The sequence below is a fragment of the Oncorhynchus kisutch genome, linkage group LG2 (genome assembly GCF_002021735.2).
Source record: "Oncorhynchus kisutch isolate 150728-3 linkage group LG2, Okis_V2, whole genome shotgun sequence".
NCBI classification, from domain to species: Eukaryota; Metazoa; Chordata; class Actinopteri; order Salmoniformes; family Salmonidae; genus Oncorhynchus; species Oncorhynchus kisutch.
The window spans coordinates 8,130,421-8,157,372 of record NC_034175.2 but is presented as its reverse complement, the minus strand read 5'-3'; the positions used below and the strand labels follow the sequence as shown (position 1 = coordinate 8,157,372).

At 46.7% G+C, this 26,952-nt stretch overlaps 1 protein-coding gene across 5 annotated transcripts in view; it reads left to right on the top strand.

Annotated features, from left to right (window-relative positions):
* The window catches only part of LOC109900811 (cell adhesion molecule 4), a 101,885-nt gene extending 78,960 nt beyond the window's left edge, over positions 1-22,925 (top strand). For 2 of the 5 annotated variants that reach the window (XM_031802556.1, XM_031802584.1), the window contains exons 5-9: positions 95-185; positions 1,631-1,803; positions 11,748-11,849; positions 16,766-16,894; positions 22,059-22,925. In XM_031802556.1, coding sequence (XP_031658416.1) covers positions 95-185; positions 1,631-1,803; positions 11,748-11,849; positions 16,766-16,894; positions 22,059-22,168 — 605 coding nt within the window. In that variant the 3' untranslated portion in view covers positions 22,169-22,925. Of the gene's footprint in view, positions 1-94; positions 186-1,630; positions 1,804-11,747; positions 11,850-16,765; positions 16,895-18,516; positions 18,591-19,016; positions 19,066-22,058 lie in introns of all 5 variants that reach the window. The other 3 variants (XM_031802560.1, XM_031802569.1, XM_031802576.1) reach the window with 3 other exon arrangements.
* The last annotated feature ends 4,027 nt before the right edge of the window (positions 22,926-26,952 follow it).

Below are 26,952 nucleotides of genomic sequence, written 5' to 3'. Positions count from 1 at the left end.
TGTTTCACCCTGAGGGATGTTATGATAACAGAACTGCCAACCGTCACTCTTGATTGGTTACCATGGTAACCATTCCTTCCTCCTCTCTCCCCAGTTGCCCCCACAGTGAGGATCATCCCTCCCCCTGGCATCCTCCGAGAGGGAGACTCTCTCAGCCTCACCTGCTCCATCACTGGCAACCCACTGTGAGTGTGTGTGTGTGTTGTATGTACACACGTTCATGAGATGTTTGTTTGGTTTGTGCAATTGCTGTGTATGTATATTGTGCTCACACTACAGCTGTTTGGAGTATTCAGAGTTGAGACATTCTCTGGATAAAGTGTCTGAGGAGGCTGTAACAAGCCCCTTGTTAGACACTGTGATGTGTTTGTTGTGCATGTGTGTTTCTGAGGCAACTGAAGCCTCTTCATTAAGCTCTATAAAAACTGGTTTGTGTGTGTATGTGCTCGTGTTTGTCTGTTTGTGTGTGTGGTGAGTAAAACCATAGTAAAGCCCCACAATAAAGCCAGGCTGAGGAGCCAGTATGTGTGGCCCAGTGAGGATCAGTAACAGCCGGCTGGGGACAGTGACATGAGAGATGTGGCTGTGGTGGTCGATCCACTGGACTGCCCCTGCCTCATCTCATGCGGGAGGAACCTCACCACACTCTCCTTTACACCCCCGGTACCCCCATCACTCTCAAGCCCCGGACAAACTTCCTGTTAACCGGTCATCACCAATTCATTACACTGCCTGTCTTTGTTGGAGGGGTGTGCTTATTAAAGTGTGTGTGTGTGTGTGTGTGTGTGTGTGTGTGTGTGTGTGTGTGTGTGTGTGTGTGTGTGTGTGTGTGTGTGTGTGTGTGTGTGTGTGTGTGTGTGTGTGTGTGTGTGTGTGTGTGTGTGTGTGTGTGTGTGTGTGTGTGTGTGTGTGTGTGTGTATGAGCAGGGGGATTTAATTAGATGCTTCCTGAGGGATTAGGGTGTAGATGAGCTGGGATTGTAATCTGGCCAGGGTGGGATGAGAGGGACAGCCAGCACAGCACAGAGGATGCACACACACACAGGGCTTTGTGTGAGATTGTGTGGTGTGTCTGTGTGTGTTCGTTTGTTTCATGTAATCCACTAATCTTTAGTCTCAGTCGCCTTCTGTCTCACTTTTCTTTGTCTTTCATGTCTCCTCTTTCTCTCCGTCCTCCTGTCTTACTCTGCCTCTCCGTCTCTCATCTCTCCCCCATAAATCTCTGTCTATCTCCTTCCCTGGCTCTCTCCTCCCATGTCCCGCTTTCCCTCTCTCCATCTGACACAACATCTTTCTTTGCTCCCTCTCCTCTCCTTCTCTCTCTCTGTCCATAAATCTCCCCAATTCTTTTCTGTCATGCTGTCTTCCTCTCCCTTGGTCTAATTTAAAATCTCTCTCTCCCTCCTCGCCTTTTATTTCCCATAACCTCCCTCTCCCTCCACCTCTGTCTTATTTTTATACTGTCTTATCTTTTCTCTCTTCTCCCCATCCCCTCTTGCTCCCCTTGTTTCTCCCCCACTCTATCTAATTCTCTTACACTTTCCACTCCCTCTTCTTTCTCTCTTTGACTCTCTTCTTTTCCTCGCTCTCCCTCCCTCCCTCCTCTCCCTCTCTTTTTCTCCCTCTGCAGGCCTAGGGATGTCCAGTGGACTAGGATTAATGACACCTTACCTGAGAGGGCGGAGATCTCTGGCACCACCCTCCAGGTGTCCCGTCTCAGCCAATCACACAACGGGACCTACCTGTGCCAGGCGCAGAACAACTACGGTCGTGCCGCTGACCACTACACGCTGCTGGTGTACGGTGAGCCACCGTCGCCATAACAATCCTAAGGCACAGATCTAGGATTACCCTCCATATCCTCCGAATCCATTCACTGTCCAATCCTAGCGTAACTTTTGGAATGAGACACCAGAAGCGTATCACAGACACAGATGTAGACATCAAAAGCGTGAGTCTCTTCATCAGTTGTTTATGCTTCACAGATGTGAGAGTGTGAGGGGGTCGGGCTAGGGGTTGAGTTGTTAACTCAGCATCTGTAGTCAGTATAGTCAGTGTACCCCATGGGTGTGGCCCCCTAGTGGTTACTCCTTTCACTGCAGCCTTCACATCTGAAGATCAGAGAGAGTGTAGGAGGAGGAGACAGAGGGGGGTGGTTGCGTAACATTTTGGGTTGCCTTAGGCTGCGCCCCCTCATACTCCCCCTTCCCCTCCTCAATTAATCCCCTCCCTCCTTACCCTCTCCTGAGCAGTGGCGGCGGGTGGCAGGAGCGGCAGGCATCAAACAACACTCTAACTATCCTCCGTTGAGAGAGGTGGTGGGTGGGAATGCCACCTTTCATCTAGCCAGAGCAGCCATCGTCAGCCACCACCAGAGCTAAAGACACACTCTCTCTCTCACTGTGCAACACAAGTTAGGCATGCCTGGCTTTGAAGTACGTCCACGCTTCAAGAAAATGCCCTTCTCTTCCTTGATCTCTATTGTCTGTCTCCTAGAATGGTTCTTCTTCCTCGGTCTCTATCTTCCGTCTTCTAGAATGGTTCTTCTTCCTCGGTCTCTATCTTCCGTCTTCTAGAATGGTTCCTCTTCCTCGTTCTCTATCTTCCGTCTTCTAGAATGGTTCTTCTTCCTCGGTCTCTATCGTCCGTCTCCTAGAATGGTCCTCCTTTTTCTGGCTCTTCGATCATTCTTCTTCTTGTTTTTGTTTCCCTTCCTCTCTCTCTGTCAACCAATCCTATTCCTTCTTTCTTTCACTACCCTCTTTCCTCCTGTTTTTCTCTTTCTATATATCTTACCCCACTCCTTCTCTCTAAATGTCTATATATCTTACCCCACTCCTTCTCTCTAAATGTCTATATATCTTACCCCACTCCTTCTCTCTAAATGTCTATATATCTTACCCCACTCCTTCTCTCTAAATGTCTATATATCTTACCTCACTCCTTCTCTCTAAATGTCTATATATCTTACCCCACTCCTTCTCTCTAAATGTCTATATATCTTACCCCACTCCTTCTCTCTAAATGTCTATATATCTTACCCCACTCCTTCTCTCTAAATGTCTATATATCTTACCCCACTCCTTCTCTCTAAATGTCTATATATCTTACCCCACTCCTTCTCTCTAAATGTCTATATATCTTACCCCACTCCTTCTCTCTAAATGTCTATATATCTTACCCCACTCCTTCTCTCTAAATGTCTATATATCTTACCCCACTCCTTCTCTCTAAATGTCTATATATCTTACCCCACTCCTTCTCTCTAAATGTCTATATATCTTACCCCACTCCTTCTCTCTAAATGTCTATATATCTTACCCCACTCCTTCTCTCTAAATGTCTATATATCTTACCCCACTCCTTCTCTCTAAATGTCTATATATCTTACCCCACTCCTTCTCTCTAAATGCCTATATATCTTACCCCACTCCTTCTCTCTAAATGCCTATATATCTTACCCCACTCCTTCTCTCTAAATGCCTATATATCTTACCCCACTCCTTCTCTCTAAATGTCTATATATCTTACCCCACTCCTTCTCTCTAAATGTCTATATATCTTACCCCACTCCTTCTCTCTAAATGTCTATATATCTTACCCCACTCCTTCTCTCTAAATGTCTATATATCTTACCCCACTCCTTCTCTCTAAATGTCTATATATCTTATCCTCTCTTTGTTCTCTCTCCTCCTCCTCCTCCTCCTCTCTCTGCTTCCCTCCTCCTACTTTTCTCACCTTGGCAGTAGTTTGCCATCTTTTCTGGGTGTACTGTAGTTCAGAGCTCTCTGGTGGGTTCCTGTCTTGTTCAGTCCAAGAGGGACAGAGAGTGGGGGAGAAGAAGTAGGGAGAGAGGTCGAAGCCAGGTTAGTGTTCAGTTAGGGGCTTGCCCAAGTTGGATAAGCCACGCTTGCCTCTGGAAATCCCAAGGTGCACTGGGGTGGGGCGCCTGACAGGGCAAGGCTAAAACAGCTCACTATGACAGATCTGAAAAACGACCCCTCACACTGTCAACCAGCTCCCAGAGTTATCTAGTGTCTGATGTGGCCATGAAGCGCAAAATCAGGACAGGAGCTTTTCGCTTTTCGAGGCTGGGCGATGCTTTGAAAAGCAGAGAGAGAGCTAGAGGTTGGTGAGTCTCTGCGTAGCCAGGTCCAATGCCGCAAAATCTTTATTCAGCAGGTGTGTGTGTGTGTGTGTATGTGTGTGTGTTGTGTGTGTGAGAATGTGGATGTGCATGCGCATTATACATGTGCACGTGTCAAGCTCCCACGTACGTATATAATATAGATATGAGGTTTTGTTTTGGGTGAACTGAATGCACAAGGGAGCCTGTACTCATCAGATTGTTGTTAGTCTGGATGGAGCGTTGGTTGGTTGCAGTCACCACCATTGTTAAGGAGCAAGATGGCGGTGGTCTGGTAGGATGGCGTGGTTGTGGTGAGATGGTGTGGTGTGGGTGCTGTGGGATGGCGTGGTGGCAGTGTGGTGGGATAACGTGGTGGCGGTGTGGTGGGATGGCGTTGTGGTGGGATGACGTGGTGGCGATGTGGTGGGATGGTGTGGCGGCGATATGGTGGGATGGCGTGGCGGCGGTGTGGTGGGATGGTGTGGCGGCGATGTGGTAGGATGGCGGTGTGGTGGGATGGCGTGGCGGCGGTGTGGTGGGATGGTGTGGCGGCGATATGGTGGGATGGCGTGGCGGCGGTGTGGTGGGATGGTGTGGCGGCGATGTGGTAGGATGGCGGTGGGATGGCGTGGCGGCGGTGTGGTGGGATGGCGTGGTGGCGGTGTGGTGGAATGGCGTGGTGGTGGTGTGGTGGCACTGTGGTGGCATGGAGTGGTGGTGGGATGGTATAACGGTGGTGTGTTGGGATGGCGTGGCGGCGGTGTGGTGGGATTGCGTGTTTGTGGTGAGATGGCGTGGTGGGATAACGTGGTGGTGGCTGTGTGGTGGGATGGCATGGCGGCGATGTGGTGGGATGACATGGCGTGGCGGCGGTGTGGTGAGATGGCGGTGTGGTGGGATGGCGTGGCGGGATGGCGTTGTGGTGGGATGGCGTGGTGGTGGTGTGTTGGGATGGTGTTGTGGTGGTGGGATGGCATGGTGTGGTGGGATGGCGTGGTGGTGGGATGGCATGGTGTGGTGGGATGGCGTGGTGGTGGGGTGGCATGGTGTGGTGGTGGTGTGTTGGGATGGCGTTGTGGTGGGATGGCGTGGTGGTGGTGTGTTGGGATGGCGTGGTGGTGGGATGGCATGGTGTTGTGGGATGGCGTTGTGGTGGGATGGCGTGGTGGTGGTGTGTTGGGATGGCATGGTGTGGTGGGATGGCGTGGTGGTGGGATGGCATGGTGTGGTGGGATGGCGTGGTGGTGGGATGGCGTGGTGGTGGGGTGGCATGGTGTGGTGGTGGTGTGTTGGGATGGCGTTGTGGTGGGATGGCGTGGTGGTGGTGTGTTGGGATGGCGTGGTGGTGGGATGGTGTGGTGGGATGGCGTTGTGGTGGGATGGCGTGGTGGTGGTGTGTTGGGATGGCGTGGTGGTGGGATGGTGTGGTGGGATGGTGGTGATGTTGCTGGTAGAGCTCAGAGGAGAATGCTACTGATTGTCTCTGCAACGCCCTGAGGGTCTGCTTACAGTATGTCATTCAACTGAGCTGCTGTGATGAAATGGAATGCTGTAAGCCAATAAAGCCCATTATAACTGAATTTTGAGAGTGTTGGAGATGGATGGAGGGAGAGAGAGAGAGAATAGACAGGAGGAAAGAAAAGGTTAGAGGGATGGATACAGAGATATATTTGTGGGGGAAGATGAGTGCAGTGGTTAGAGTAATGAGCTATGATACTAATTAAAATATACCTCTATTTATTGAATGACTAAAGAAAAAGAGAGGGAGGGTGAGAGAGAGGGAGGGGGGTTAGGAGAGGGTGAGGGAGGGGGGTTAGGAGAGGGTGAGGGAGGGGGGTTAGGAGAGCGTGAGGGAGGGGGGTTAGGAGAGGGTGAGGGAGGGGGGTTAGGAGAGGGTGAGGGAGGGGGGTTAGGAGAGGGTGAGGGAGGGGGGTTAGGAGAGGGTGAGGGAGGGGGGTTAGGAGAGGGTGAGGGAGGGGGGTTAGGAGAGCGTGAGGGAGGGGTGTTAGGAGAGGGTGAGGGAGGGGGGTTAGGAGAGGGTGAGGGAGGGGGGTTAGGAGAGGGTGAGGGAGGGGGGTTAGGAGAGGGTGAGGGAGGGGGGTTAGGAGAGGGTGAGGGAGGGGGGTTAGGAGAGCGTGAGGGGGGGGGGGGGTTAGGAGAGCGTGAGGGGGGGTTAGGAGGGGGGGGGGGTAGTGAGGGACGGTGGTTAGGAGGGGGGAGGGGCAGGAGAAACAGGAAAGATTAGGTGAAAAACCTGAATCCCAGGTGGTGTATTCCCCCTTGTGGCTCTGCACAGTCTTCTAATGACAGTGAGAAAGTCAATGTAGTGTAGGCTGTGACCAAATCAATGTGGAGCAGCGGTAAGGGACGAGGCCTTCTGACCAGCGGCTAGATGACATTTAGCCTTGTGTTGTGAGTGACGCATAGCCTACTACAGCACCGGAACAGAGAAACACACAGAAACAGGGAATGTTCAATCATACAGGAGTGTTTTATCTCTCTAGTTTAAGGAATGATATTTGAGAGAAACATCGTTATCAACAACTTCAACATGCAAATGGGAAAACAGCCATGAATATAGGTGTCTGAGTGGCGAGTGTACAGAATAACAATATGATAGGAGAATGCCTGGCGGTGTGCTGACTGGCTGTACAGCCGCATAGTAAATCAGCTTTAGAGAGAGAGAGTGCTCATAGAGGAGTGGAATAGGTACAAGGGAATGTGGAAATGGAATGAAAGAGTGCGTGGGAGAGAGGAGAGTGATTAAGGTTGAGGTGGATCGCCTCTGAGGGAAAGAAGGGAGTTTTGAGTAGAGAGAGGAGAGGATGTTGGAGGAGAGAGGAGAGGATGTTGGAGGAGAGAGGAGAGGATGTTGGAGGAGAGAGGAGAGGATGTTGGAGGTAGAGAGGAGAGGATGTTGGAGGTAGAGAGGAGAGGATGTTGGAGGTAGAGAGGAGAGGATGTTGGAGGTAGAGAGGAGAGGATGTTGGAGGAGAGGGGAGAGGATGTTGGAGGAGAGAGGAGAGGATGTTGGAGGAGAGAGGAGAGGATGTTGGAGGAGAGAGGAGAGGATGTTGGAGGTAGAGAGGAGAGGATGTTGGAGGTAGAGAGGAGAGGATGTTAGAGGAGAGGATGTTGGAGGAGAGAGGAGAGGATGTTGGAGGAGAGAGGAGAGGATGTTGGAGGTAGAGAGGATGTTGGAGGAGAGAGGAGAGGATGTTGGAGGTAGAGAGGAGAGGATGTTGGAGGAGAGGGGAGAGGATTTTGGAGGAGAGAGGAGAGGATGTTGGAGGAGAGAGGAGAGGATGTTGGAGGAGAGAGGAGAGGATATTGGAGGAGAGAGGAGAGGATGTTGGAGGAGAGGATGTTGGAGGAGAGAGGAGAGGATATTGGAGGAGAGAGGAGAGGATGTTGGAGGAGAGGATGTTGGAGGAGAGAGGAGAGGATATTGGAGGAGAGAGGAGAGGATGTTGGAGGTAGAGAGGAGAGGATGTTGGAGGAGAGAGGAGAGGATGTTGGAGGAGAGAGGAGAGGATGTTGGAGGAGAGGATGTTGGAGGAGAGGAGAGGATGTTGGAGGAGAGAGGAGAGGATGTTGGAGGAGAGAGTAGAGGATGTTGGAGGAGAGAGTAGAGGATGTTGGAGGAGAGAGGAGAGGATGTTGGAGGAGAGAGGAGAGGATGTTGGAGGAGAGAGGAGAGGATGTTGGAGGAGAGAGGAGAGGATGTTGGAGGAGAGAGGAGAGGATGTTGGAGGTAGAGAGGATGTTGGAGGTAGAGAGGAGAGGATGTTGGAGGAGAGAGTAGAGGATGTTGGAGGAGAGAGTAGAGGATGTTGGAGGAGAGAGGAGAGGATGTTGGAGGAGAGAGGAGAGGATGTTGGAGGAGAGGATGTTGGAGGTAGAGAAGTCATTATTTATAAGTCTTCCCAGAATGTAGTTTTGATGGTCAAGAGATGAATCAGTGTACAACTAATTAGCTGACTGACCCTGCCCATTAATCCCTCTGCCTCAGGTGACACACACACACACACACACACACACATACTGACCCATTCCTTAGTCAACTCTTTCTCTCACAGCCGAAGAACCGTTTTAAGTTCTCTCTCTGACTCACATGTATGCATACCCACATGGATGACACAAATACACACTTGTGTGTTGCATACAGTAAGTGACAGGAAAGCTGAGGTTGGACACTGACAGGATAGGGGGAGGATGTGGACAAGTGAATGAAGGCAGGCTGAAAGGAAGAGGAGAGGAGGAGGAGGAGAGAGGGGTGAGGGTTATGCTGATGTAAGAGGAGTGGCAGAGGAAGAAGAGATGGAGGGTCTCAGGGCCAGAGGGAGAAGAGGGAGAGAGGGAGAGCAGACAGAAGAGTAGTTACCAATAAATTACCCTAGAACGAGGTGTGTGTGAGTGCGCGAGTGTGTGTGTGCGCGTGCGTGCGTGGCGCATGGCTCGTGAGAGAGAGGCGCACACAGTGGTTTGATGAAACATATCTCTACTGCACCCTGCTGTTTCAAATGGACAGTTTGATGAAGTGTTTCACACACACTCACACACACCCGGTGCTCCCAGCCTCTCACTCAATCCAACTGTCTCAGTCACTTAAAACCACTTAACTGTACCCTCACTGTCTCAATAGGCATTTCACTTTACCATTGTGTCAGTATCCAATCTATTGTCTCATATTGAATGTGTCTGTCCCAACACAACACACATTGTTCCACAGAGAATGCTTCCATCAAACACAATGTCTTCTGTCTCCCTAGCTACTGAGTCATAGACAATGTGTCTATGGTAGAAAATATGTCTGCATCCCAACCATTGTTTCATAGTGAATGTGTCGATGTAATTTGCCAATGTCTGTCTCCCTAGCTACTACTCTATAGAAATGTATGTCATAGTAGATCATATGTCTGTAGTAACCATACCATCTAGAACAGTGGTCACCAACCTTTTCTGACTCAAGATCTACCGCTCAGATTATTATTATCTATTTTTTAAACTATTTTTCTCCCCAATTTCGTGGTATCCAATTGGTAAGTTGCAGTCTTGTCCCAACTCGCGTACGGACTCGGGAAGGGTGAAGGTTGAGAGTTGTGCGTCCTCCGAAACAGAACCCAGGAAAGCCGCATTGCTTCTTGACACAATGCCCACTTAACCCGGAAGCCAGCCGCACCAATGTGTCGGAGGAAACACTGTACACCTGGCGACCATGTCAGTGTACATTGCACCCGGCCGGCCACAGGCGTCGCTAGTGCACAATGGGACAAGAACTCCCTTAACCCGGACGATGCTGGGACAATTGTGTGCCACCCCATGGGTCTCCCAGTCGCGGCCGGCTGCGACAGAGCCTGGAATCGAACCAGGATCTCTAGTGGCACAGCTACCACTGCGGTGCAGCGTCTCAGTCCTCTGCACCACTCGGGAGGCCTCTCAGATAAAATAAAAAAAACATGACTTAAAAACATAAACCTATGCAACATTAACCAATTAAAACCAGTTCTGTATCAATGAGGTTTGTGCAGTAGGCTATAGTCCCAAAACATTATCACTGCAGACCATTTTGAAATTATATTTTAAAATGTAGGTATATCATCACACTGGTAATAGATCATGTGTTGTATTTCTTGTGAGGCACAGCTGAGTAAACATAATAATGTATTTATTTGTATTACTGGACTGATGGCCTGCATCTGATGGTCAGTCTGAGGGAAGGGAGGGAGCATCTGATGGTCAGTCTGAGGGAAGGGAGGGAGCATCTGATGGTCAGTCTGAGGGAAGGGAGGGAGCATCTGATGGTCAGTCTGAGGGAAGGGAGGGAGCATCTGATGGTCAGTCTGAGGGGAGGGAGGGAGCATCTGATGGTCAGTCTGAGGGAAGGGAGGGAGCATCTGATGGTCAGTCTGAGGGAAGGGAGGGAGCATCTGATGGTCAGTCTGAGGGAAGGGAGGGAGCAGCGGTGAGGCTGTCTATCACATGACTCACGACACCGTCCCTCCGCTCTCCCTCCCTCTGCTCTCCCTCCCTTACTGGACTGATGGCCTGCATCTGATGGTCAGTCTGAGGGAAGGGAGGGAGCATCTGATGGTCAGTCTGAGGGAAGGGAGGGAGCATCTGATGGTCAGTCTGAGGGGAGGGAGGGAGCATCTGATGGTCAGTCTGAGGGAAGGGAGGGAGCATCTGATGGTCAGTCTGAGGGAAGGGAGGGAGCATCTGATGGTCAGTCTGAGGGAAGGGAGGGAGCATCTGATGGTCAGTCTGAGGGAAGGGAGGGAGCATCTGATGGTCAGTCTGAGGGGAGGGAGGGAGCATCTGATGGTCAGTCTGAGGGAAGGGAGGGAGCATCTGATGGTCAGTCTGAGGGGAGGGAGGGAGCATCTGATGGTCAGTCTGAGGGAAGGGAGGGAGCATCTGATGGTCAGTCTGAGGGAAGGGAGGGAGCATCTGATGGTCAGTCTGAGGGGAGGGAGGGAGCATCTGATGGTCAGTCTGAGGGAAGGGAGGGAGCATCTGATGGTCAGTCTGAGGGAAGGGAGGGAGCAGCGGTGAGGCTGTCTATCACATGACTCACGACACCGTCCCTCCGCTCTCCCTCCCTCTGCTCTCCCTCCCTCCGCTCTCCCTCCCTTCGCTCTCCCTCCCTCTGCTCTCCCTTCCTCTGCTCTCCCTCCCTCTGCTCTCCCTCCCTCTGCTCTCCCTCCCTCCGCTGTCCCTCCCTCCGCTGTCCCTCCCTCCGCTGTCCCTCCCTCCGCTCTCCCTCCCTTCGCTCTCCCTCCCTCTGCTCTCCCTCCCTCTGCTCTCCCTCCCTCTGCTCTCCCTCCCTCCGATCTCACTCAATCTGCTGAGAAAACAGGACACAGTCTTCCAGCTGATGGCGAAACTCAAGTCGCACTGCATTATTTCTGCCTCATGCACCAAATCATGTTGTTACTCCTATGTCCAGAGAATGTGAAATATTCCTCGATATTAAAAAAGACACAAGCCACTAATAATAACAAACGGAAGCTTATCGGAACACTTCTATACTCCTTCATTGCAGCTGCAGTGCTGGTTGTGGCGTGAGTGGAAGTAGGGAGAATGCACATTTTATGGCATATAAAAGTGTTGAACAGTGTTGACAAGCTGAATAACAACTTAAACATGAACTTACACATAAAAACAGCAGCTCTTTGCTTTATTCTTTGAGTCTCTCTCTTGTCATTATTTTTAAAGTTTTGAAATCTTACTATATCAAATTTGATGTGCAGGTTTATTTTTTATAGTCTATGGCTCGAGGAAACTGCAGACAGTGTTCTGAGCTATCTGATTGGCCAGTGGTAGGCCTATAGGTGTACTTGATAAGCTCCCTGGGCCCGCCAGGTAGGCGGAGTTATACCTTCAGACATATGACATGGTTGAAAATGCCTTCCCGGCACTAGGGCTGCTGAAAAACAAAGGCTTTATCGTTGGGTTTTTTACAGAAAACATTGCTGATCGACTAGGAATGCCTTGGAGATCGACCAGTCGATGGCTCTCACCCGATTGGTGACCACTGATCTAGAACCTGTCTTTCATAGAAAGCTATGATTGTCTTGTAGAGTATAGTGTGTTATCCTTGCCTTGTCTGTTGTAGAGAACGTGTCTGTCACTACCATGGTCCTTCCCACCTCCCATCACACCACCTCCCACCCAATCACCCTCCTCATAACCCCCAGCTACGCACCGGACCTCCGAGGTAACGTACAGCCCTCCCTCACCTTTAACACACTCCTCCTCTCCATCTCTCCATCCTTCCCTTCCTTCATGGTCACAATCACTGCCTCTTAACAGCTCTTCTCCTCCTCTCTTCTCTGTCCTTTTCTTGTCACTGACACCCTTTGTCTGCTTTAACCTTCATTTATTTTCTTTTTATTTCACCTTTATTTAACCAGGTGGCCAGTTGAGGACTAGTTCTCATTTACAACTGCGACCTGGCCAAGATAAAGCAAAGCAGTGTGACAAAAACAACAAGAGTTACACATGGGATTAACAAACGTACAGTCAATAACACAATAGAAAAATCTGTGTACAGTGTGTACAAATGAAGTAAGGAGGTAAGGCAATAAATAGGCCAATAGTGGCGAAGTAAGTACAATTTAGCAATTTACACTGGAGTGATATATGCGCAGATGAGGATGTGCAAGTAGAAATACTGGTGTGCAAAATAGCAGAAAAACAAAAACTAATATGGGGATGAGGTAGGTAGTTGGTTGGATGGGCTATTTACAGATGGGCTGTGTAGAGCTGCAGCGACCGGTAAGCTGCTCTGACAGCTGATGCTTAAAATTAGTGAGGGAGATATAAGTCTCCAACTTCAGTGATTTTTGCAATTAATTCCAGTCATTGGCAGCAGAGAACTGGAAGGAAAGGAAAGGAAAGGAAGGCCCTTAACTGGCCTTCGCACACACACGCTCTCACACACGCTCTCACACACGCACACACACACATTCCCCCACTCTCATCAATGGCTGGCTGATGCTGTGCTATGGCCACTCAGTGTTGGGGCTGTGTCAGTGTGTAAGTCCCATTGGGTGGGAGCACACAGGTACTGTGTTATTGTTATAGACCCAGGGATGGGACGGCCATAGGACTTCTGTGAGGGACATAAGGATCTGTGGGTGGAATGACACATATGCACGGACACATGTATATGCACGCATACATACACACACACACACACACACACACACACACACACACACACACACACACACACACACACACACACACACACACACACACACACACACACACACACACACACACACACACACACACAGAGGGCCAGCTCTAGCCTTTTGGGGGCACTAAGTGAGATTTGGTTGTACGTTTTAAAGTTGATTTCCTGCAGTTCAACACATTTTGCCATGGGGTGGAGAGAACTTTGAAAAAATTATTACAAATTTCATACAATTGTTGCTCATTTTGCCATGGGGCAGAGATACATTTTTGCTGATGTAAATCAAATTTTCTGCAATTCTACACATTTTGCCTGGTTGGCGCTGCACACAGTCCAGATCGTCTTCACCCAGCCTGGCAGACTTTTGGTCAGTACCACGGTTTTTCGTGCCTCCCTTCTCGGAGAACCTCTCTTGTACCTCTCTGAACTCAGCAGCAGACAGCAGACAGCAGACAGAGAGCCCCTGCCACTCTCCTATGTAACTCTTCAGGAGCAGCGTTGTGTTGCGATGGTTCCTGAGCTGGGGCACTGCCTAGAGGGAACAGTTTCTGCAGGACCTTTTGGGGACGCTGTGCCAGTGAATGTGTGTACCCTCTTTGAGTCGCTCAATACGCTACAGGTTAAGGACAGCCCACCAAATATATTTGAGTGCCAACTGCGCCTCTGGACCCAAGAGTTTGAGTCATGGAGTGAGGAGGAGAGGAACAGTTTCCTGCACATTCTAGAAGAGAGGGACCCAATCTTTGTTGCCTACTTCTACAGAGGTGTAGTTGGGACAGCAAGCAGGGATTGAGGAATACGGAAAATACAGGGGGAATTGGTAATTAACTACAATGACCATAATCCATTGCACATCTACTTGTCCGGTCTGTGTTTCTTTTGCATCTTCAAGGTGGTAGGCATGTTGTGTAAATCAAATGATACAAACCCCCCATAAATCTATTTTAAATCCAGGTTGTAAGGCAACAAAATAGGAAAAATGCCAATGGGGGTGAATACTATATATATATATATATATATATATATATATATATATATATATATATATATATATATATATATATATATATATATATATATATATATATATATATATATATATATATATATATATATATATATATATATATATATATATATATATAGTGGTTTGGGAAAGTATTCACCCTAAATTGAGCTCAGGTGAATCCTATTTCAATTAATCATCCTTGAGATGTTTCCACAACTTGATTGGAGTCCACCTGTGGTAAATTCAATTAATTGGACATGATCTGGAAAGGTACACACCTGTCTATATAAGGTCCCACAGTTGACAGTGCATGTCAGAGCAGAACAAAGTCATGAAGTCAAAGGAATTGTCCGTAGAGCTTCGAGACAGGATTGTGTCGATGGACAGAACTGGGGAAGGGTACCAAAACATATCTGCAGCATTTAAAGTCCCCATGAACACAGTGGCCTCCATCATTCTTAAATGGAAGAAGTGTGGAACCACAAAATCTGTTCCTAGAGCTGGCCGACCGGCCAAACTAAGCAGTCGGGGGAGAAGGGCCTTGGTCAGGGAGGTGACCAAGAACCCGACGGTTACTATGACAGAGTTCCAGAGTTCCTCTGTGGGGAGCCATCGCTGCAGCACTCCACCTATCAGGTCTATATGTTTTGAGTGGCAAGACGGAAACCAATCTTCAGTAAAAGGAACATGACAGCCCGCTTAGAGTTGGCACTTATGGCACTTAAAGTACAAAATGGCACTTAAAGAACTCTCAGAACATGAGAAACAAGATTCTCTGGTCTGATGAAACCAAGACTGAACTATTTTGTCGGAATACCAAGTGCCACGTCTGGAGGAAGCCTGTCACCATCCCTACGGTGAAGCATGGTGGTGGCAGCATCATGCTGTGAGGATATTTTTCAGCGGCAAGGACTGGTAGACTCGCAGGATCGAGGGAAAGAACAGAGAGATCCTTGATAAAAACCTGCTCCAGAGCGCTCAGGACCTCAGACTGGGGCGAAGGTTCATCTTCCAACAGGACAACGCCCCTAAGCACACAGCCGAAGCCAAGGTGTGGCTTCGGGACAAGTCTCTGAATGTACTTGAGTGGCCCAGCCAGAGCCCGGACTGGACGCTCCCCATCCAACGTGACATAGCTTGAGAAGATCTGCAAATACAGTTGTGCCAAGCTTGTAGCGTCATACCAAAGAAGACTGTAGGCTGTAATCACTGGCAAAGGTGCTTCAACAAAGTACTCAGTAAAGGGTCTGAATACTTATGTCAATGTGATATTTCAGTTTTTTTTTTTCAACAAAAAAAATCTAGGCCATCATTGAAAATTAGAATTTGTTATATTAACTGACTTGCCTAGTTAAATAAAGGTTTAAAAAAAATCTTATGGGGTCCTAACCGACCACTTATGTCGCTTTTGCCTGGAACCGGCCCTGAAAATACACACACACACACACACACACACACACACACACACACACACACACACACACACACACACACACACACACACACACACACACACAATGGCAGGGCAGTTAAGCCAAGCTGCTTCTCTGTCTCCCACTGTGAGTAAGTGGCTGTCATCACACAGAACACAGAGACACCACCTGGATCTCTTCTGTCCATGTGTGTGTGTCCTCTCTCTCCCCTTCATCCTCACTCTCCAGGTCTTTATTTTCCTATTTTCTTTTACCTCTCACCATATCCCGTCTTCTCCTTCTTATATCTTCTCTCTCTCCCACTCTCCTCCCCCTCACCACCTTTCTACCTCCCTTCCTTTCTCTCTCCCTCTTTCTACCCCTCACTTCACTCACTCACTCCATCTCTCTCTCTCTCTCTCTCTCTCTCCATCTCTCTCTCTCTCTCTCTCCCCCCCTCTCTCTCCCTCTCTCTTCCCCCCCTCTCTCTCTCCCTCTCTCTCTCTCTCTCTATCTCTCAGGGGAGAGATGAAACAGAGGGAGCAGGGCATTATTCTGCTCTTTCTGACAGTCAGGAGGTGTGCACCTGCTGTGCCTCGTGTTTGAATGTCAGAGAGAGCGATGCGGGAGCGTTATTGGGCGCGTGGGGAGAACGGCGGGCTCCTTTATACTGTCACTCATTACCCACCGAGCTTTGGGCACAGCGAGGGAGAGAAATGCACCATGGGAAGGCAGTGCTTAATTTTTCATCCGTCATGAAATATTGCTCCGGCAGACTCTTCAACAGACGCTTCTACACTCTTTTATTTTTCTGTCTTGCCCGTGCTGCCACTGATAGATAGACGGACACACACACTTTCTCATTCGCAAGTCGTCTTTGCTCTCTCCCCTCCTCTTTTTCCTTCATCCATCCTCCACCTCTCTGTGGCTGTGGTCTTTTGTTAGCATTGTGTTAATGGTTCCTGTTTTAATTCCAGTCTGGTAGAGTTCTTGGACCGTGCCCATTCCTATGTGTCCTTGTGTCCTGGGCAGGGTTGGTACTATGTATTCACACACACACACAACACACACACACACACACACAAACACAAAAACAAACAAACAAACGCAAGCCTGTATGAATCTTTATTCTGGGAGTGTCTGTGGTGTAAACACAGACTTGCCTCTGACTCAAGGTGCTCTCTGTATACCGGAGCTCTGTGCTCTGTTGGTCTGAGCTCTTCCAGTGTTCTGTGGGTAATAATGCAGATATGGTGAAAGATACAGTAGATGATCCCACCGTTCAGGGATGTACAAATTTTGATTTAATACTCCTTCTCTCTTTCTTCCACATATATCTTTGCCCCATATATATTTCTCTCTCTCTCTCTCTCTCTCTCTCTCTCTCTCTCTCTCTCTCTCTCTCTCTCTCTCTCAATCTCTCAATCTCTCAATCTCTCTCTCTCTCTCTCTCTCTCTCTCTCTCTCTCTCTCTCTCTCTCTCTCTCTCTCTCTCTCTCTCTCTCTCTCAGACCCCGGTGCAGTGATTGAGACCCACAGTGCAGTACCGTACGCTGTGATAGGGGGCGTTCTGGCTCTGCTGGTCTTCACCATCATCTGTGTTCTCATCATCACCATCTGGTGCTCTGTCCGACAGAAAGGTAACACACACACTTATGCACACGCAAGCACACACGCACAGAAACACACACACACACAGAAACACACACGCACAGAAACACACACGCACAGAAACACATACGCACAGAAACACACACACACAGAAACACACACACACAGAAACACACACACACAGAAACACACACACACAGAAACACACACACACAGATGACATTCACACTATTGAAAAGTTATATGCATTCCATTAAAGGTGAGACTACCATGAATTGTCAATGGTCACGCCTCATCTCGCTTTACAGTATCTGTCTCAGTGAATGGAAAATAGTAAATAAAAGATGGACCCAAATGGATGGAATGAGATGGGGAGATGGGGAGGAAAAGGGCACGCTCTTTCCTCTCTCTCTTCAGAACATGACAAATGACCTTGTATCTTGGCCAGGGGGGTTGATGGAAATGTATGCGCGACCATGTTGTTTAATGACCCCTATGGTTTACTGTATCAGGGCACATCAATTTAAAAAAACACAGTTACCCACGCTCCCCCATAACTTTAACAGTCTCTGGCAGCCCCCTGATTCCTCCTTCAGTGCCAATAAAGTTATCCGGCCATAGAACCTTTAAGACCAGGGGAGGGGCCATACAGCCAGAATGCCAATCAGCAAATAGAGAGAGCCATTACAACCAATCATTGAACAGAGACAGCACTATTAGGGCCCTGTCTCTGTCCTGCTGTAGCTGCCAGTGTGCCAATCAAAGCCTTGACCAGACAGACTATCAACAAAGAGAAGACTGCCATTGGCTCCTGCAGTGATACGTCAGCTTGAACATGATTGGGCTTGTTGGGCAGGTTTCCCGGATACAAATTAAACCTACTCCTGGACTAAAAAGCATGACTAGGCTTAATCTGTGTCTGTATCTGGCCCTTTAAAATCTGAACTGATGATGAGATGAGAGAGAAGTTATAGAATTTAGTTTCATAGTTTGACTTTCTCTTATTATATTACTCTGCCGTAGCTAACTTCCCCACCGTTCTTTCTCTCTCTCTCTCCCTCTCTCTCTGTGCCTCTCTCTACCCTTATCTTTCTCTCTCTCTCCCTCTCTCTCTGTGCCTCTCTCTACCCTTATATTTCTCTCCCTCTCCCTCTCTCTCTGTGCCTCTCTCTACCCTTATCTTTCTCTCTCTCTCCCTCTCTCTCTGTGCCTCTCTCTACCCTTATCTTTCTCTCTCTCTCCCTCTCTCTCTGTGCCTCTCTCTACCCTTATCTTTCTCTCTCTCTCCCTCTCTCTCTGTGCCTCTCTCTACCCTTATATTTCTCTCCCTCTCCCTCTCTCTCTGTGCCTCTCTCTACCCTTATCTTTCTCTCTCTCTCCCTCTCTCTTTGTGCCTCTCTCTACCCTTATCTTTCTCTCTCTCTCCCTCTCTCTCTGTGCCTCTCTCTACCCTTATCTTTCTCTCTCTCCCTCTCTCTGTGCCTCTCTCTACCCTTATCTTTCTCTCTCTCTCCCTCTCTCTCTGTGCCTCTCTCTACCCTTATCTTTCTCTCTCTCTCCCTCTCTCTCTGTGCCTCTCTCTACCCTTATCTTTCTCTCTATTTGCACCATGCTTGGCCCTCTCTCTCCTTTCCCCCTCTCCCTCTGTCAGGCTCATATCGTACCCAGGAGCCTATAGTTAATTGGTACTGACCTAATTCTAACTGAACTAATAATTAATCACAGGTAGGACTTCAACAATATGGTAAAGATTGCTTTGATGGGTTCACAGAATGTCACAAGAATTATATTACTCTGTCACAACTAACCTCCACACCCCTTCACCTGTCTCCCTCTCTCTGCTGTACAACCTTCTCTCCCTCTCTCTGCTGTACAACCTTCTCTCTCTCTCTGCCTCCCTCTCTCTGCTGCACAACCTTCTCTCTCTGCCTCTCTCTCTCTGCTGCACAACCTTCTCTCTTTATGCCTCCTCTCTCTATCGCTCACTCTCTCTCTCTCTCTCTCTCTGCCTCCTCGCTCTCTCTCTCTCTCTCTGACTCTCTCTCTCTCTCTCTCTCTCTCTCTCTCTCTCAATCTCTCTCTCTCTCTCTCTCTCTCTCTCTCTCTCTCTCTCTCTCTGCCTCCTCGCTCTCTCTCTCAATTCAATTCAAGGGCTTTATTGGCATGGGAAACATGTGTTAACATTGCCAAAGCAAGTGAGGTAGACAACATACAAAGTGAATATATAAAGTGAAAAACAACAAAAATTAACAGTAAACATTACACATACAGAAGTTTCAAAACAGTAAAGACATTACAAATGTCATATTATATATATATACAGTGTTCTAACAATGTACAAATGGCTAAAGGACACAAGATAAAATAAATAAGCATAAATATGGGTTGTATTTACAATGGTGTTTGTTCTTCACTGGTTGCCCTTTTCTCGTGGCAACAGGTCACAAATCTTGCTGCTGTGATGGCACACTGTGGAATTTCACCCAGTAGATATGGGAGTTTTTCAAAATTGGATTTGTTTTCGAATTCTTTGTGGATCTGTGTAATCTGAGGGAAATATGTCTCTCTAATATGGTCATACATTGGGCAGGAGGTTAGGAAGTGCAGCTCAGTTTCCACCTCATTTTGTGGGCAGTGAGCACATAGCCTGTCTTCTCTTGAGAGCCATGTCTGCCTACGGCGGCCTTTCTCAATAGCAAGGCTATGCTCACTGAGTCTGTACATAGTCAAGGCTTTCCTTAATTTTGGGTCAGTCACAGTGGTCAGGTATTCTGCCGCTGTGTACTCTCTGTGTAGGGCCAAATAGCATTCTAGTTTGCTCTGTTTTTTTGTTAATTCTTTCCAATGTGTTAAGTAGTTATCTTTTTGTTTTCTCATGATTTGGTTGGGTCTAATTGTGCTGCTGTCCTGGGGCTCTGTAGTGTGTGTTTGTGTTTGTGAACAGAGCCCCAGGACCAGCTTGCTTAGGGGACTCTTCTCCAGGTTCATCTCTCTGTAGGTGATGGCTTTGTTATGGAAGGTTTGTGAATCGCTTCCTTTTAGGTGGTTGTAGAATTTAACAGCTCTTTTCTGGATTTGGATAATTAGTGGGTATCGGCCTAATTCTGCTCTGCATGCATTATTTGGTGTTCTACGTTGTACACGGAGGATATTTTTGCAGAATTCTGCGTGCAGAGTCTCAATTTGGTGTTTGTCCCATTTTGTGAAGTCTTGGTTGGTGAGCGGACCCCAGACCTCACAACCATAAAGGGCAATGGGCTCTATGACTGATTCAAGTATTTTTAGCCAGATCCTAATTGGTATGTTGAAATTTATGTTTCTTTTGATGGCATAGAATGCCCTTCTTGCCTTGTCTCTCAGATCGTTCACAGCTTTGTGGAAGTTACCTGTGGTGCTGATGTTTAGGCCAAGGTATGTATAGTTTTTTGTGTGCTCTAGGGCAACAGTGTCTAGATGGAATTTGTATTTGTGGTCCTGGTGACTGGACCTTTTTTGGAACACCATTATTTTGGTCTTACTGAGATTTACTGTCAGGGCCCAGGTCTGACAGAATCTGTGCATAAGTTCTAGGTGCTGCTGTCAGTTTGTATAGCAGACCCTCATGCCAGATTGAGTCGAAGGCTTTTTTGAAATCAACAAAGCATGAGAAGACTTTGCCTTTGTTTTGGTTTGTTTGATTGTCAATTAGGGTGTGCAGGGTGAATACATGGTCTGTTGTACGGTAATTTGGTAAAAAGCCAATTTGACATTTGCTCAGTACATTGTTTTCATTGAGGAAATGTACGAGTCTGCTGTTAATAATAATGCATTTTCCCAAGGTTACTGTTGACACATATTCCACGGTAGTTATTGGGGTCAAATTTGTCTCCACTTTTGTGGATTGGGGTGATCAGTCCTTGGTTCCAAATATTGGGGAAGATGCCAGAGCTAAGTATGATGTTAAAGAGTTTTAGTATAGCCAATTGGAATTTGTTGTCTGTATATTTGATCATTTCATTGAGGATACCATCAACACCACAGGCCTTTTTGGGTTGGAGGGTTTTTATTTTGTCCTGTAACTCTTTCAATGTAATTGGAGAATCCAGTGGGTTCTGGTAGTCTTTAATAGTTGATTCTAAGATCTGTGTTTGATCATGTATATGTTTTTGCTCTTTATTCTTTGTTATAGAGCCAAAAAGATTGGAGAAGTGGTTTAACCATACATCTCCATTTTGGATAGATAATTCTTCGTGTTGTTGTTTGTTTAGTGTTTTCCAATTTTCCCAGAAGTGGTTAGAGTCTATGGATTCTTCAATTGCATTGAGCTGATTTCTGACATGCTGTTCCTTCTTTTTCCGTAGTGTATTTCTGTATTGTTTTAGTGATTCACCATAGTGAAGGCGTAGACTCAGGTTTTCCGGGTCTCTATGTTTTTGGTTGGACAGGTTTCTCAATTTCTTTCTTAGATTTTTGCATTCTTCATCAAACCATTTGTCATTATTGTTAATTTTCTTCGGTTTTCTATTTGAGATTTTTAGATTTGATAGGGAAGCTGAGAGGTCAAATATACTGTTAAGATTTTCTACTGCCAAGTTTACACCTTCACTATTACAGTGGAACGTTTTACCCGGGAAATTGTCTAAGAGGGATTGAATTTGTTGTTGCCTAATTGTTTTTTGGTAGGTTTCCAAACTGCATTCCTTCCATCTATAGCATTTCTTAATGTTACTCAGTTCCTTTGGCTTTGATGCCTCATGATTGAGTATTGCTCTGTTTAAGTAGACTGTGATTTTGCTGTGGTCTGATAGGGGTGTCAGTGGGCTGACTGTGAACGCTCTGAGAGACTCTGGGTTGAGGTCAGTGATAAAGTAGTCTACAGTACTACTGCCAAGAGATGAGCTATAGGTGTACCTACCATAGGAGTCCCCTCGAAGCCTACCGTTGACTATGTACATACCCAGCGTGCGACAGAGCTGCAGGAGTTGTGACCCGTTTTTGTTGGTTATGTTGTCATAGTTGTGCCTAGGGGGGCATACTGACTCTCTCTTCCTCCTCTCCCCTCTGTCTTTGCATCTCTCTCTGCCTCTCTCTCTCTGCTGCACAACCTTCTCTCTCTGACTCTCTCTTCCTCCTCTCCCCTCTGTCTTTGCATCTCTCTCTGCCTCTCTATCCCTCTCTCCTTTTTTCTCTCTCTGTTCATTCTCCCTATCCCAGGTTCATATCTTACCCATGAGGCCAGTGGGTTGGACGAGCACGGGGAGGTCCAGGAGGCTTTCCTCAATGGGAATGATGCCAGTCAGGGCAAGAAGGAGTACCTACTGTAGCCTCCATCTCCAAAACCCACACCCCTCCCCCAACATGCCATGACGGGTGGCCTTTTGAATCGACTGTAATACTACTGCACACAGACCACATTACAGACCACAACATAAACCACAACACAGACCACAACAGAGACCGAAAGAGAGATCCGTCCAGCCCTTACATTACAACTGTGCCATACTGTAGGTGTACTGGAGGAAGGAGCGAGGGAGGATGGCAGAGAAAGGGGAAAGTGATAATAGGGTCATTATTTTGATAGAGAGAAGAGATAACAAGAAAGAAAGCCTCAGCACTTTCCTTCCCACTTTCCTTCCCTGTGGTAATTGGAGAGGGAGGGAGAAAGAGAGAGGAAGGAGAGAGAAAAAATGTGGTGGGGTCGGTATGGTTTCCAGAAGCTATTGAGTTTGAATGTTAAATTTGATTACTTGAAATTGCCAAAGCACATCAGCCCACAGAGAGCAGCTCATCTATAATTATTTGACAACATTGCAGAGTGTTACCCTGAAAGTCTCATAAAGTATATCTGAACTGTTCAGTCAATTCTGCAGACAACCCAGGTATTGTATTTGCCGTCCGTTCTGGGGAGTCTGCCAATGTTTTCTGGGTAATTTAGAAACCTTCCTGTTAAGAATGACTGCTTTCCTCGCAGAACAGAATTGTTGTTTCTCTTCTTTGAATTGTCTCTCTCTTTCTCCCTCCCTCTCTCTTCACTTCTCTTTCTAGTCCTCTTCTTCTCCCTCCCTCCCTCCCTCCCTCCCTCCCTCCCTCCCTCCCTCCCTCCCTCCCTCCCTCCCTCCCTCCCTCCCTCCCTCCCTCCCTCCCTCCCTCCCTCCCTCCCTCCCTCCCTCCCTCCCTCCCTCCCTCTTCACTTCTCTTTCTAGTCCTCTTCTTCCCTCCCTCCCTCCCTCCCTCCCTCCCTCCCTCCCTCCCTCCCTCCCTCTTCACTTCTCTTTCTAGTCCTCTTCTTCCCTCCCTCCCTCCCTCCCTCTTCACTTCTCTTTCTAGTCCTCTTCTTCCCTCCCTCCCTCCCTCCCTCCCTCCCTCCCTCTCTCTGTCTTTATCTCTCCTCTATTGTTGGCCAATAAAGAAAGGATTAGTGCCAGTCTCCTTTCGTGAGTTAGAAGAAAGGGAACATAAGTCGACGAGACACATTAAGGAAAATCATAATTATTTTTAAATGCCCTTAAAGGGATTAAAATGTTAAAATGTCTTAAAGAGAAACAAATGAGTGAAAGGAAAGTAATGAATAAGGAAAAATACATGATGGATATTTTTCTGAATGCCAAGCACACACACACACACACACACACACACACACACACACACACACACACACACACACACACACACACACACACACATCTCTGAATTCTTTATTTGTATAAAAATGTAAACAGTAAGATAACTTAAATGAATCTTTTAAGAAATTGAGAAAAATAACAGTTGACTATTGAAAGCTTTATGAAGCTACTATACTAACACATTATTAGCCTCGAGGTACAAAAACAAACTAGTGTCCAGTGATCAAAACAGAAAAGAAAAGATGAAAATAATGTTTCATTTGTCTTTATGAAATACCTGAGGTATTATTGATTTTTTATTAATTCTTGTTATTATTTGGACTATTATGATTGTTATTATGATTACTGTTATGATTGTTATTATTATTACTGTTATGATTATTGTAAATGTTATAACTGTACACCTCCCATGTTCGTTGTTTTTGGTTATTCTATAGAAACTGCTGTCTTTCCACTTCTCTCTGACTCTGTCTCTCTAGTTCTTTCTATCTTTGTCTCCTGTGTCTATTTGTCCCTTCTTCTCGTCTTTCACTACTGTTTATTTTATAGTCATGTTGATATAGCTAACTATTTCTTTATAGGGGAAAAGATACAAAGCACGACAAAATAAAAAAATACTTCCGAAATAACACAGGAGACGAGTCTGTTCCTCTTTAATTAGAAATGTTCTGAAACACGGTGAGAGGAGAAGAGACACAGCAGATGACAACATCAATAGAGAATAGAGAGCTAAAGGTAGGAAGATGAAAACCCAGGAAGGAAGGAAGGAGAGAAAGGCTAGAAAGAGCTAGAACAGACGAACAGAATGAATCCTGGGAAGAGAGAGGAGGAGAGAGAGAGAGAGGGGAGGAGAGAGGGAGAGTGAGGAACAGAGGGTGGTAAAAAGGACAGTCAAGTCAGATGCACAGAAAAATATGACGCCCCCACTATTTCCATGCAATCAATACCCGATTCTGTCAAGAAGCACTCAACTTGTCCATCTGCGTGTGCGGCTGGATACAAAAGCTGCTGGAGGTCGCTGCGTGATGGATCGATGTGTTTGTCTTCTATCGACGATGAGGCTCCACAGCAGGCTGTCATAAAGACAGATTGTCAAATGGCAATCAAAGTAATGGACTCACCAGGAGCACGAGCTATACTAGCCTATACCAGCTGACGTGAACCAACGCTGTAGGCAGTAGGACAATGGAGACACCATGTCCAGAACACATCCCCAGGTTAGCTGGAGTAATGACACTGAAACCTGATTTAGCAAATGGTGGGTGACACATCTCTGGAAGTAGTCATCAGAGCCTGACTTCATCCAGCAGTGCTCTAATACTAGAATGGCTTGTTCTATAACGGATAGTGTTCTAGAAGGATTAAACACTACCACGAAGACGTCTCAGTCCGTCTAAATCAATCATCAGAGAAGATGATACCCTGTCACATGAACATTTAGCTGATTCATGTACTGTAACACGTTTATATCAGTAGTTCTTCTGTTTTAGGACGTGTCATGGCCTGTTATGACAGGCATATCTCTTTCCTATGATAGCCTCCCTTCTTCTCGTCTTTCACTACTGTTTATTTTATAGTCATGTTGATATAGCTAACTATTTCTTTATAGGGGAAAAGATAGCAAATGGTGGGTGACACATCTCTGGAAGTAGTCATCAGAGCCTGACTTCATCCAGCAGTGCTCTAATACTAGAATGGCTTGTTCTATAACGGATAGTGTTCTAGAAGGATTAAACACTACCACGAGGACGTCTCAGTCCGTCTAAATCAATCATCAGAGAAGATGATACCCTGTCACATGAACATTTAGCTGATTCATGTACTGTAACACGTTTATATCAGTAGTTCTTCTGTTTTAGGACGTGTCATGGCCTGTTATGACAGGCATATCTCTTTCCTATGATAGCCTACCGTCATAAGCATTCTATACCATTAGTTCATTACAACCACCATTGTAGGTTGAGTGTTATATTATCCAATTGTTACGTACAGACATTTTTTTTATTGTAAGGTACAGAAACTATCTTTATTGTGAGGTACAGAAATGATCTTTATTGTGAGGTACAGAAATGATCTTTATTGTGAGGTACAGAAATGATCTTTATTGTGAGGTACAGAAATGATCTTTATTGTGAGGTACAGAAATTATCTTTATTGTGAGGTACAGAAATGATCTTTTATTGTGAGGTACAGAAATGATCTTTATTGTGAGGTACAGAAATGATCTTTATTGTGAGGTACAGAAATGATCTTTATTGTAAGGTACAGAAATGATCAAGTAAGACATAAGAAGGTAATTACACAGCAATACCAATTAATTGCTTATTTGTTTCACCACTAGACAAGGTGTTTTCCTAATTTTGAAATATCTCATGTAAGTACTTTTAAAGTACACATTCTTACCACATAATTTCCTACCCAATGCCAGGTAAACACCAGCACTGTGAAATAGGAAGTGCCAGCAGTAGCACTGGCCCCAGTTAGCCTCGGTTAATGGTAGTAAGGTGACCAGAGTGGCCTCTATTCTCTGGTAATGACCTTTGTGGTGCATCGGGCCGTGCTGTGCCGTTGTGGGCCCAGCCATTGATTGAAGTGGTTGAGCGTGTCGGTCGGTGGGCAGCGGTTAGAGAAGCACAGCCTAATCAGGAAGGACTGTGCTCTCAGGCAGACGGAACGTTTGAATGGACACCCAAGCCAGAACTGCTCTCCATCAATAATGTATTCCAGGCAGAGAGAGATGTTGTTTTTGTGAAGATCTGAAGGTGGGGTTTGAGGAGAAACCGGTAGACCGGGAGAGAGAGAAAAATAGAGATGGCGGATTGATGTATGATGATGTACAGGTAACTGTCAAAATTAGGGAAACACCAACATAAAGTGTCTTAATAGGGTGTTGGACCACCACGAGCCAGAACAGCTTCAATGCAGATTGGCATAGATTCTACAGGTGTCTGGAACTCTATTGGAGGGACGCGACACCATTCTTCCATGAAAAATTCCATAATTTGGTGTTTTGTTGGTGGTGGTGTCTCATGAGTCACTCTAGAATCTCACGTACGTGTTCAATTGGTTTGGGATCTGGTGACTGAGACACACACACACACCCTTTAATCCCCCTATGCTCCTTTGAGACCCCTCTTTCAAAGTCACTGAGCTCTTCTAGCCATGTTAACCAAAATAATGGGCAACTGGGCATTTTATACATGACCCTAAGCATGATGGGATGTTAACTGCTTAATTAACTAATTAACTCAGAAACCACACCAGTGTGGAAGCACCTGCTTTCAATATATTTTATATCTCTCATTTACTTAATTGTTTCCTTTATTTTGGCAGTTATCTGAATGTAGAGATGAGAAGGGAGAGAAGAACAGAGTGTGTGTGCATGTGTTAGAGAGAGAGATGAACATGAAGAGAGAGATGAACATATAGAGATGAACATAGAGAGAGAGATTAACATAAAGAGATGAACATAGAGAGAGAGATGA